Below are 13,826 nucleotides of genomic sequence, written 5' to 3' on the forward strand. Positions count from 1 at the left end.
GACCGATATCCCGTTCTCAAGATATTGGAGAGAGAGGATCCTTTCCCCTAAATCCATTGTAAGTTTTTGCTATGAGACAAAGCCCTGGTCAGTCCTCATGTATTCTCCAATGTATAATTTGTTTCTTTCATTTTCTTTGCCAAAGAAGTGGAGAACAAAATAACACATGAGACAAGGAAGAAAGTGAGGACTAGAAACTTGATGGGAAGGGGAAATTCCACCTCTGAAAAGAACTCTAGCTCGTGATACAGCTCCTAGCACTTAGAGAGGTCCTTGTTTAATTTCAAGCCTGGAACGTTGAAAGCTAGATTTCCAATGCAAATTAAAGAACTGAGGAACTTGCCTGAACTGATGAGGAGAAAAAAATATCTTGTTGTTGGGATTCCCTGTTTGCCCAGGTGCCAGAAGTTACTTTAATTCTCTGCATTGCCCTTTCTAGAAATGCCCAGGCCAATAGCAATTCTACAATATGAGTCAACCAGAATTATACAAAATAGCATACTTGTTTCACAGGTGTAGAAACTGAGGCATCAGTGTTAAGTTGACTTTTGCAAAGTCAAGTCAAAAGGAAAGTTCAGTAATGGTTCAAGATTTTCTCACCTTTATAGAACATCTATATGTAAGTCTAGGCAAATTTACCTTTCTGAATGTAAATCTTAACCAACTGACTGTTATGTAAAGATGTGAGGCTTGGCAAAAGGAAACCTTTGAAATAGATTTTTAAAAAAAGAAAAAAATTGGTAGAGCCACAGCTCTAATATGTAAAGAGCTTGAAAGTCATCATTCCAGCCCTCAGAAGAAAAAAAAGTTGAACAAACTTAAAATCAATAACTTTTCTCAGATCCATCAGAGAACTGAAGTCACAGGACAAACCACCATTCCAAAACTGCAGAGACAGGTAAACACAGACAATGTAGATCAGCTTACCTGAAGCAGAAGTGCTGGAGCCAGTATTGGTAGGAAGACTTAAAACGTAATTGACAAACTGCTGGAGGCTGTGTGTGGTCTAGTTTGAGAGTTAAAAACTCTTGGGAACCCAGTCTAAGTGGGGGGACTTCACAATTCTTTGATTTTTACCTCGAGGAGCACCACCTCTCATAATGAAGACCTAAGACAAGTTCCCTCTTGTTTGGCTGGGGGAGGGGAAAATTAACCATTTTGAAATACACCCAGGGGAAAAACAATCCTTTCAAATACCTTCAAGAACATTCTGTTTTTCATAACAAAGGCCTGCCATTAAGGAAAACTGCTTTACCAGAACCTTATCTAATGTGGGAGAAGGGAAATATCCAACTCCAGGACCCTTTAGTCTTCCTCTATCACCTAAGAGGGGGAAAAGGGGAAGCTGAGAAGCACTTGTGAAGGTAACAACCCAGAGACACAGACACACTAACAAACTGCTCAACACATTATAGAATGCTTCCCTTCCAGTCCACTTTACCACCACATCAAGAGGGTTCCTGTACAGTAACAGTGGATTACAGCTGAAAGAACTGCAAGGTTCAGACTCTCTTTAAGAAGGAATTCTTAGGGAAACCCAAGACAACAGAGGAGACAAAAGCAAGGACACTAGAGCAATTAGACACCTACAGCTATAGGAAACATTTAACACAGCCTAACTCCTAGCAAAATAAACATAAAATCTCACAATAAAGGCCTATTTACCTCAGTTCCTTTTATCCAATACATCATGTGTGGCTTTCAACCACAAAAATTACAAGGCATGCTAAAAGATAGAAACACAGTTTGGAGAGACAAAGCAAGCATAGAAACAGGCACAAATATGGCAGAGATTTTGGAATTATCAGAACAGAAATTTAAAATAACTATGATTAATATGCGAATGGCTCTAACAGAAAAAGTGGACAGCATGCAAGAGAAGAATGATGTGAGCAGAGAGATGGAAACTCAAAGAAGCAAAAGGAAATGCTAGAAATAAGAAACACTAAAAATGGAAAAATGCCTTTGATGGCATTCATCAGTAGACTGGAGATGGTCAAGTTAGCAATTGGTCAGCTTGCAGGTATGCTGATAGAGACTTCCCAAAGTGAATGCAAAGAAATAAAAGAATGAAAAACCAACAACACTGGAACACAATATCTAAGAAATGTATACCACCAAGAGTAAACTCTAATGTAAATTATGGATTTTGGGTGCTTATGATGTGTCAGTGTAGGTTCATCAACCGTAACCAATGTACCACTCTTGACAGGGATATTGATAGTGGTGGAGGGTATGCATGTGTGGGGACAGGGGGTATATAGGAATTCTCTGTACCTTCCTTTCCATTTCTATGAACCTAAAAATGCTCTAAAAAAATCCCTGCTTTACAGACAAGAAAATGGAGACACAGAAATTAAATAATTTGCTGAGTCTTACCAAGGTCCACTAGGTACAAAATAGGGATTGGCAAGGAGTCAGTCTGGCACTAGAACTTTTGTCTTGAACCAACACACTTTTCTTTTTCTGAATCCTGCTTCTTTTACCTAACAATGTATCTTGCAGATCAATCCATACAAGTACATAGAGAGCTCCTTTTAATTTAACCAGTCTTATATTGATAGCAAAGTTGTTCCAATCTCTGACTTAATGTTACATTAGTCTTACACATGTCACTTCCCACATGTGTGAGTACCTATATGATAAATTTCTGGAAGTAAAATTGCCAGGTTAACAAATATGTGCTTTTAAATTTTGATATTTTGAAAAATTGCTCTCTACAGAGGTTGTATCAATTTATACTGTTCTACAAATGTACACATTGGAGACAAGATGGTAAAGTAGGTGTGGCCACAAGAGGAGACGAGAACAAGGCATGGAAGGAGGAAGTTTATTATATTCACAGGTGTCAGAGAGGTCACGGCACACCACAAGGGAAGCACTAGGTTGAGCCAGGAGACAGAAGCAAGGGGAAAGTCTAGGCTGAAACCTTTTTTGGAGTTTCAATGGGAAAGGCAAGCCAGGGCAGAGTGAACATTTTAGGATTGGCTAGTTTGAATAATTCCAGTAGGCAGGCGTTGGACCATAGGAGTGGTCTCTAGTTCCCTTGGTGTCTGGCCCTGGGACAATTTAGAGCAGAGGAAATACTGGCTTGTGTGTGAGTTAGATGAGGAGGTGATTGGGGCCTTAGACTTGGGATTAGTTGGTTTGAATGTGAAAGATGTGCTCCAGGGCAAGTCCTTTGCTATGTCTAAAAAAGAGACATATTTCTATGTCCTGGGAGGGGCAATCTCTCTCTGGCCAGCAAGCTTTTTAAGATGTCAAAACATCATAAAATACAGAAAAAAAATTAATGCATATACTTTAATTAGCAGTGTATAAGACTGCCTATTTTCCCACATCTTCACCAACATTATATATTATTTGATCTTTGGTAATCTGGTGAAAACGGACATCAGGTGTAGTTTTATCTGTATTTTATTGTTTGCTTATTTTTCTTCTGATTGTTTTTCTTATTCACTAAACAACAAATATTAAGTGCTTACAATGTGTCATGTACTTATGATGTGCGAACAAAATAGACAAAGCCCTTACCCTCAGGGAGCTTACATTTCAAGAAATATGTAGGACCCATAAGGAGAAAACTACAAAACTTTAAAGCGACATAAAAGAACTGAGTAAATGAAAAGACAATGTTGATAGATGAGAAGAATCAATGTTAGGAAGATGGCAATTATTACCAACTTGGTAGGTGTGGTACGAAATCACAAAGTTTTTTTGGGGGGAAAGCAGAGGTGGCAACTTGACAAAATGTTACTTGAAATAATGAATAAATATGAACATTTTGAAACAAAGATATGAGGATCTCTGCGGTACTAGTACAACAGACAACCAGAAACAAACTCTAGTTTATATATGATGTGCTTATCTGTGAGCAAGTACCATACTATTTTAATTATTATAGTTTTCCAATACTTAAAAATCTGGTACGGTTGTTTCCCCCAGTAGTTTTCAGAATTTATAAAAACTGCATTAAAAAACAACTACTTTTGGCTGTTTGGATCATGCTTCTTTGACTACAATTTCACCCAGCGAGTGGACATGAAGGAGCCAGGTGTCATAAGGGTTACTCACATACACCCAGTGTTAACATGCTTAGGGGAAAAAAACTCCACAGTGGTCGTGGGGGAGGAGTCAGAGATTATTGAGACTTTTTTTTTTTTTACTTATTTCTCTATTTTTTGGGCTTTTAATTTATAATAAAAATATATTACTTTTATAAACTCATACCTACACATATATAAAAATATATACAAAATAATATAATAGGCAATGGCAGAAGTGATCATATCAAATATTGAAATTCAGAAAAAATCCAGTTAAGTTAAAGCTGGTATGTTCTCTACTTAATCTTTCAAAGAGGAAAGTAATATATTTCACGATTTGATATACTAAAATTTTTGTGTTTGACAAGAGTCTTTTCTGAGCAATCCTTAAAACCACTTTCACTTCAAGATTTACCTTCAAACTTCTGAGAATACTGTCTTATTACAAAGGTAAAGGGGATACTTTAAAGAATGCATCAGAGAAACACTTGACATAATGAGGTGTGGTTTTAAAAATGTCAATTACATATTTTGTACAAGCTAAATGTGGGTAAAACACAACAGCATTCCATTTATAGTCTTATTATCTTTTCCAATTGAGGAGAATTAAGCACCAAAATGCACTGCTTAGCTAGAGGACAGACTATCAAGAATCTAAAATACTTCTTCATAATGCTATACATTCATGAAATACCCAAATAAGTAGACTGAACAAATATAAAGACAAATCTCCAAATACTATCTCACCAATACTAAGTTGACTCTGATCAGTATTAGAAGAAAATAACCCCATTATTTACTTCCATAAAGTTTTTAATAAGCTACCATTTTCTTACATGCACAGTAGTAACCTTAAAAAGACAAATATTTACTACCAAATGTTAAATACTGTACGATTCATAAAAAATATAATTTTAAGAATTTGAAGTAATAATGGGAAGATACCTACTTCAAATTGATTCAAGAAAATTCCCCTTTTTAATAAATTTAACCAGAAAATGGGAAATTTCCAATTTGTCTAAGGGAATACTAACAATTTTTACTGAAGCCAAAGACCTTACTATTTTTGTTCAAGCATTCATCTACATAGCTTTAAATAAACCTTAAAAATTATTTTCTAGTACATACAAGGCTGCTAACCAGAGTGCATGACTGGGGGAAAAAGGACTATGCTAGAATGAGAAGTCATGAAGACGAGGGATATGTCTTATTCATCTTTATATCCCCCGTTAGTAGCATAATGCCTAACTCAACGTAATAGTGTTTAAGAAATGCTTGTCGCTGGGCTGGCCTGGGGCACAGCGGTTAAGTGTGTGCGCTCTGGCGCGGTGGCCCAGGTTTCGGATCCCGGACGCGCACCAACGCACCGCTTGGCAAGCCATGCTGTGGCGGCGTCCCATATAAAGTGGAGGAAGATGGGCACGGATGTTAGCCCAGGGCCAGTCTTCCTCAGCAAAAAGAGGAGGACTGGCAATGGTTGTTAGCTCAGGGCTAATCTTCCTCACATAAACACACAAACAAAACAAAAAAAAAAAAAAAGAAAGAAAGAAATGGTTGTTGCTTTGAACTGAACTGGGCAAATACACATTTCTCCGTCTGGTCCAATTTTCACTCCATGTTAAGCACTACGTTTGAAGTACCTGAGCTGCAGTCCTGGTTCTTGGCCCTAGACCTTAAATTGTGTAAGGTAAGCCAATACACATACACTTTCTACATCAGCCTTCTGACAGGATCCTCACAACTGAATCATCACTATGTGAATCTTCTTTTATCTGGTCTGATTCTTATTTCTTGGATAACAGTTAATATCAGTGTGAAAAAGTACTGCATTTTCAGTGCAGGGTAAGTATGTTTATATGAATAAGAATGGAATAAAGGCCTTGCTTTTCCATATTTTAAATAACAGATACATAGCATCTTATATTATGACATAATTAGCAATTTTTAGACACTGAACACAACACACTGTATTACAATGCAATGTGGTAAGGCTTCCATTTTAGGAACAAAAATAAATTTCACATGAAAAAAGATTTATTTTAAATTCACATAAAATACATTTAGAATAAATCTAAATTTTTAGCATCCAAGTACTTAGAAACAACCACGGAGGAGCTTTAGGTTGGATAGTCTCCATTCTGCCCAAAAAGCACGTACAAAAAGCTCTTTTACAATTATTGATCATCACCTCGTTGCCTTAAATTTCTAGATTTTCCATTTTCAATTCTTCTCTTTTTGAAGACTGGGGCCACTCCATCTGCCACGACTCCAAGAGAAGTGACTGTTTTTTCTTTAAATACCACTTTGGGTTCCCCACCAACATCAGCTTCTGAAGTTGATACATATTCATTTTCAGTGCTTGGAAGTTCCAAATCTACCTCCTCACTGGAACAGAAGGTAAAAATAAAACCATTATTTGACAGAATAATACAAACTGTCACATGACCTGTGAGCCCACCAAAGCCCCAAGATCTAATGAGAACAGTGAGAAATTAGAAGTTGGTCATTTTGGAGTAGGAAACTCTTTTAAAATACTGATTTTATAGTATTATTTAAGATACCAAGTACTCATTTAGGTGGACACATGTCAGGAAAAGTCCCATCTATTATTTTATTCCTGTTGCACAAAAGGTATATCATCTAAGGAAATACTTGTGCTTATATATGATTAGCAGTACAAGTTACACAGGTGGATAAACGAGAGGTATTTATGGAAACTAATTTTGCCAGGGACTGACAAGGACTCTGAGGGCTTACACAGCACAAGATGAAAACTATGGAATCTCAACATCCTAGTGTAGGAGACTCCTTGCGGCTGTTTGCCTAGCACTTCTTTTTTAGGAACTAGCCCTTCAACCATCCACGTGGTTAGTATAAATAATCAGTTGACTAGTCCAGAGATTAGTATCTGATTAATATGAGCCTATGCTAGTACCCTACTCTCTTAACAGTCAACTGGTCCATGAAAGAGCAAGTAAGTCACATCACACCCATCAGTCCCACCCATGAGCTTCTTTGAACATGAACCAGACAGATCATTATGTTTGACTCTCTAGTAGCTAAGAGTATAAAACCTGTTGGGAACCACATATCCTCCCATTTAGAGAAAGGAGTTCTGCAGAGAGAGAGAATAAAGCTGGCATGCAGAGAAAAACAGGGGTGTGAGATGGAGAGTCCTGCCAACGTTTCAGGCTTGCTTCCAGTACTTCCTGAGGCCCAGCCCAATTCCTGCCCCTCCCACAGCTTGGTAGGTAGACCCTTCCTGGGAAGCTCTGCACTAATAACCTCTTTTTTACTTAAGGTAACTCAAGTCTCTATCATTTGAAACCAAAAGATTACCTGGTCAGCATGAAAGAAGAGTGATGAAAGGAGAGAAAAGGGAATAAAAAGTAAAGGAATGGTTTAAATGTTAGAAGTCCTGGCTATCAAGAGTTAAGAAACCCCATCTAAGAAGAGTGAAGAGTGAAGAGTGAAGGTACAGAGCTATACTCCTCAATCTCAGAACACCGGTAATATAGTCATTCAGTTTGCTTCCGGGAAATAAAGAGAGAAAAACCTTTCTCAGAGGCCAGGAGAAGTTTGGAAGACTATAGTAAATCTAGAGTAGTAGGACTTATAATAATAATAGCTATACTGAATGCCTACTATGTGTCAGATGATGCACTAAGCACTTGGAGTAGAAATAATCTAATTTTACTTTGGCTCTTCTAGTGTCTTTTTTAGCACTAGAACTCCTTTTTTTCCCTTTTGGGAACCACCTCTTTTCCCTTCTTGTCCATAAGTTTGGAGTTCAGTTCATGTCCACTCAGAATTCACAGTGGTTAGCTCAGGAATGGGAACGAGGTATGGGATGAAAACTAAGCCAGACCAGTTTTGGAACTGGTAAAGGAGCACCCTCTTTTTGCTGAGATCTCTAACTGTAAGTATGATATAAGCCTAAAGCTTTGCTACCAGGTCAGAAAAGCCTGCTTGAGAAATGGGGTCAAGTCAGGGGAAAGCAGAGACAAAAGTCAGAGACAGACACAGTGTCCCGATGATTTTATTCAAACCCAAGTCTAGCCAGGCTTGAAGCCACTGCACCCCTAGACACACCAGAATTTCTGTCATTTGCAAATGAAAAGAGCACTGGAATGGATTACATATACTTCTCACAACAAAACCAGCAAGGCAACAACAGTGATTTCCCAACAACTATGATTCTTTGATAACTGCCATTTAGACATAATGTAATTTTTACATGTCTGCTAAGACTTAAAATTTAATTTATGCTATTTGGTTCAATTATCTTAAAAGTACATGATAACAAACTTGCTTCCCTCTCACACAGACTATGTAGAAAGACCGTGATGATAGTATTGAGAGATCTTTTATGCTCCATCCTATATATACCTGGATAAAAACACAGGTTTAAAAAAGCAGATCTCTAGGCACTGTAATAATTTTTTTAAGTGTAAGAATAGTTAGGAAATTTGATAGCATTGCAAAAAACAAAATAAATGAGAATATAAGTAAAAAGATAAAATTTCAAACCAGTAATGGCTAGTTTTAAACTGAAAAAAAAAAAAACTATTCTGTGTAATATAAAACTTGAGGAAGAAGCTTAGTAGATCATGATATTATATAACATTTCCTGAAAATCTAGTAAGGGGATGCAGGAAATAGGGATTCTCAGTGGAAGACGTCTTAAATCTGATTTGTTTTGAAAACAGATGCCTTCCAAAACATTTCTTTACTATATTAAAAATATGTTAAATGCCATTTTTGTTTGCTTTTTCTACTTTCCTGTTTTCCCTTAGATTGCCAACAGTGGTGCTTTCTAAGAAGGCTAGTATTCCCTGAAGTTGATGAGGTATTAATTCTTGGCTTTTTATTCTTTTTCTACAGGAAAGGAAACTGAAGCTTAGAGAGAGGTTAATAACTTGGTCAACCAAACTGTTATGTAAGTAGTAGAATTAAATGTGAATTAAAACCCAGGCCTGCCCGACCTAAAACCTATAATCTCTCCCCTAGACCACTTCCAGGTGAAACTAAGAAATTCCACTAACCAAGCAGAAGATTTGAGTAATGAAGAATAGCAGGGTTTGGTCACTCGACAAATGAATTTGTGTCCAAGAAAATTTGATGTTCAACTCATTTATTTCACTGAATCTTGGTGCTTTGTGTTATATTTTGATAAAGTGATCAAGCCATAGTATTACTTCTTAAGTGGGACTATGGGAGAGATAAAACAGAGAAGGGTTCCATTTCTGAAATCATAATCCCAGGAAGTTCCTAAGAAGAGTTTAACAGAAGTGGCAGCGAAGTAGGACATATCCCTGAGACATAATCAGAGGAAAAGAAGTTTGTATTTGAAGGAAAAGGCCAAGGGCCTGTAGGTAAACTATATTACAGAGAAACTGCCTTCTTTTCAAATAACTTTGGAAAAGTTACAAAAAATAATTATGTAAGCACTTCCACAAAAACCATAATCATTTCCAAATTCAAAATGCAAAAATTGTAAAGGTTATAATATCTGAACACAATGTAATAAAGGCAGGAAAAAAACCCCCAAAACTCCCACTCACGTGAAGATTTAAAAATAAATACTTTCTGGAAAACGAAGTCAAAAAGTAAGCAAAAACACAATATTAAACTGTTCCCAAAACAATGAAATAGAAGAATCTTCATTCAAAGTTTATGTGATATATGGGCAGAACTATATTCAGAGACAAAATAGCTTTAACTATTTTCATTAAGAAACAAGAATGGACCCCTTCCTCACCTCTTGTCAATAATCATAAGTGCATCTGAAGAAAGAAGAAAAAGAAAGACACAAAAAAATTTAGGGGAAGAAAACTAAAAAATAAAAGTAGAAATGAATAAACAGAAAATCCATTAATAAGTGAAAACGTAATAAAATAGAGAATTAAAAACAAGAGCTGGGGCTGGCCCAGTGGCTTAGTGGTTAAGTGCGTGCGCTCCGCTGCTGGCGGCCCGGGTTCGGATCCCGGGTGCGCGCCGAGGCACTGCTTCTCCGGCCATGCTGGGGCCGCGTCCCACATGCAGCAACTAGAAGGATGTGCAGCTATGACATACAACTATCTGCTGGGGCTTTGGGGGAAAAATAAATAAATAAATAAAATCTTTAAAAAAAAAAACAAGAGCTAATTCATTAAGGAAAGACAAATTTAAAAAATCCTTTAGTGGAGACCCCAGCTTCCATCCCCATAAAACGATCAACAATTAGACAGCTATCCATGAACAAAAAACAGCTCTGGGAGAGCTCTGGAATCACTTAAGACATTTTAGCAACACAGTAGAACAAAACACCCTGAAAATAACTGCAAAAGGAGAAGGAAGACAACTTCATTTTTGCTTGCACCATCCCATCCCCCAAGCTGACACTGCTCAGAGCAAAGAGGACACTTGCTAGCTAGAAACAGTTCCCCTCACCAGGAAAAGAAGAGTGGAGTGAGTGACCAGTGTATCTAGGCTTCTGGGGCACTGCATCCACTTCAGTTTCACCCCATCCAGACTGGTGAAGCCGAGACGTATAAGAAGGCTGGGAACAAGGAAGAAAAGCAGGGACTACTAAGAGCATCCATTTGGCCAGAGCGACTGCAGTTCAGTGACCTGCTCTACAGAAAAACCCAGCAGCTTTTGCCACTGAAAAAGTAACCAACAGACTGCATAGTTGCTGCAGACCCCCTGCAGATTTGACCAGGTATTTCAACCCACAGGGTATTAACTTTTACTGAAGCCAGCTGTTTGAGCCCCTCCACCCCCACAAGAGCCTCGAAACCACACTAACAACCAGCTCAGGTCTCTGTGTGAGTGCAAGATGCCAGACTAGCCACCCGTGGTCGACTCCTACTGCCAGTTGCACGCTTGGGGCCGTCCAGATGCCTGTCACCAGCCTGTACGGCAGTCTGCATGCCCAGGGGAGATAATACAACATAGGAGATCATGCCAACAGCCAAGACCCCTGCAGCTGTTTATGGCCCTGGATTAGGACCTATCTTCTGTCACTGGCCTACAAGACCACACTTATCTGTAGCTAGCCCCTCCAGCTGCACCCCTGTACGCCTCCAGCCTAACCCCTGACACTAGGCTCCACTGCAGTGCACACCCCCAGAAGGAGATTGTGTAGCCACGGGAGAGCATGCTGATAGCCAGGGTCCCTGAGGCTGCCATTGAACCGTAGTTGGCCCCAGACCTTGCTGCCTACCTGGCTCCCACCACTATGTGTGTCTGAAACCAGCCCCTGCCACTACATAAACACTCGTAGCAGGCCCCCACAGCTGAGTATATGCACACCACGAGACCCAGCCACCACCACTGCCTGCCCTGGCTCCTAGCTGCTGGAAGTGGAAGCACCACTGGGGACCCCAACAGCCCTTGCAGCCACCACGGAATATCCACAGTGCTCACCAAGGACCGCACAACTGTTGGATCCTAGCAGCCTGAGCCAAAGAGGTAACACACCCCTCTGGACCCAATGCTGCCACACGCCCCTGCATTTGGTGCCCTGTACCACTAGACCTGGAGTCACAGCATGCTCGAACGTGCACCCACTTGCAGGCGAAAGTCTTCTCTTACTGAAGTCAGTCCATAAAGTTTGCAAAAGGTGATTCGTTTTTCAAACGTGTAGACACCTACTGAAGGGTACAAGCACCACCAAGAATCAGGGAAAAATGTTTCCCCCAAAGAAATACAGTAAACCTCCAGTAACTGGCCCAAAGAAATGGAGATCCAGGAATTCCCTGACAAAGAATTCAAAATAATTTTTCTACAGATGCTCAGAGAGCTATAAGAGAACAAAGAGAAACAATTCAATTTAACGGTATCAAGAAAACAACAGAAGAATAAAATGCGAAGTTCAACAAAGAGATAGAAAACATAAAAAAGAACCAAACAGAAATTTTGGAGCTGAAGAATACAATGACTAAACTGAAGAATTCCATAGAGAGAAATCTTCAACACCAGACTAGACCAAGCAGAAGAATCAGTGAGCTCACAGATTCATTTGAAATTATCCAATCAGAGGAGAAAAAAGAATGAAAGAGATGAAGAAAGCCTATGAGACTTCTGAGACACAATCAAGAAAAATAACGTCACTGGAGTCTCAGAAGGAGACGACAAGGAGAAAGGAGTAGAAAGCTTATTTAAAGAAATAATGGCTGAAAACTTTCCAAGGGGAAAGATTTGTACATCCAAGTTAAAGCTAATAGGTTGCCTCAAAATTTCAATCCATAAAGATCTTCTGTGAGACATTTTAATAAAACCCTCTAAAATCAAAGACAATGAGAGAATTTTAAAAGCAGCAAGAGAAAAAATTTTCTCTCATACAAGGGAATTCCACAGCCAGCAGTCTAGTGGTTAAGATTTGGCACTCTCACTGCTGGGGCCAGGGTTCATTCTCCAGTCAGGGAACCACCCCACCTGTCTGTCGTTTGTCAAACTCTGGCCACTGTGTGTTGCTGTGATGCTGAAAGGTATGCCACTGTTATTTCAAATACCAGCTAGGTCATTTGGGGTGGACAGGTTTCAGTGGAGCTTCCAGACTAAGAAAGACTAGGGAAGAAGGACGTGGCCACCTACTTCTGAAAAAAAAATTGGCCTATGAATAGCAGCAGAGCATTGTCTGACAGAGTGCCAAAAGATGAGAGAATGGTGCAAGAAGACCAGGCAGGGTTTCATTCTGCTATACACAAGGTTGCTAGAGATCGAAATCAACTCAACAGCATTAACATAACATCAGTGGATATCTAAGCAGAGACTTTGTAAGCCAGAAGAGAATGGGATGATATATTCAAAGTCTGAAAGAAATAAACTGCTAACCAAGAATACACAGCTAAGGGGCTGGCCCAGTGGTGTAGTGGTTAAGTTCACCTGCTCTGCTTCAGCAGCCTGGGGTTTGCAGATTTGGATCCTGGGCACAGACCTACACACCACTCATCAAGCCATGCTGTGGCGGCATCCCATATATAAAAAATAGAGGAAAACTGGCACAGATGTTAGCTCAGGGACAATCTTGCTTACCAAAAAAAAAAAAAAAAAAGAATCTATAGCTCAATTGTCCTTCAGAAATGAAGGCTAGATAAAAACTTCCTCTAATAAAAAAAAAAGCTCAGGGTATTCATCGCCACTAAAACTGCCTTACAAGAAATGCTGAAAGGAGTTACTCTTCAAGCTGAAACAAAAGATTGCTAACTACTAACATGAAAATATATGAAAACATACAAACAGTGGTAAAGGCAAGCATATAGTCAGATTCAGAATACTCTATATGGTGGTATGTTAACTGATTAATTCTAGTATAAAGGTTAAAGAACAAATGTATTAAAAATAGCTATCACTAAAACAATTTGTTAATGGATACACAATATATAAAGATGTAAATTATAACATCAAAAACATAAAAGGGGAGACAAGGAAAATGCATACTTTTTGTATGCGATCCAGCGTAAAGTAGACTGTTAATAAGATCTTTTATATAAGCATTATGGTAACCACAAAGCAAAAACCTAAAACAGATTCACAAAAGATGAAGAAAAGAGAAAGCATACTACAATGGAAAATCATCAATTCACAAAGGAAAGCAGCAAGAAAGGAAAAAGAAAACTTTTGTATAAAATAGCCAAAAACCAATAAGATGGCATTAGTAAGTCTTTATGTATATTACTCTAAATGTAAATAGATTGAATTCTCTAATCAAAAGATACAGACTGCTTGGATGGATAAAAACACAAGAACCAACTATATGCTGCCTACAAAGGATTCACTTCAGACTTAAGGACA

General features: G+C 38.6%; 1 protein-coding gene across 1 annotated transcript in view; it reads right to left on the reverse strand.

Annotated features, from left to right (window-relative positions):
* Window positions 1–3,296: 3,296 nt before the first annotated feature.
* Window positions 3,297–13,826, reverse strand: part of WBP4 (WW domain binding protein 4) — a 41,901-nt gene continuing 31,371 nt past the window's right edge. The window contains exon 10 of the mRNA XM_058548268.1: window positions 3,297–6,431. Within this exon, the coding sequence (XP_058404251.1) occupies window positions 6,221–6,431 (211 nt within the window). The 3' untranslated portion in view covers window positions 3,297–6,220. The remainder of the gene's footprint in view (window positions 6,432–13,826) is intronic.

Source organism: Diceros bicornis, chromosome 9, assembly GCF_020826845.1.
Source record: "Diceros bicornis minor isolate mBicDic1 chromosome 9, mDicBic1.mat.cur, whole genome shotgun sequence".
Lineage (NCBI taxonomy): Eukaryota > Metazoa > Chordata > Mammalia > Perissodactyla > Rhinocerotidae > Diceros > Diceros bicornis.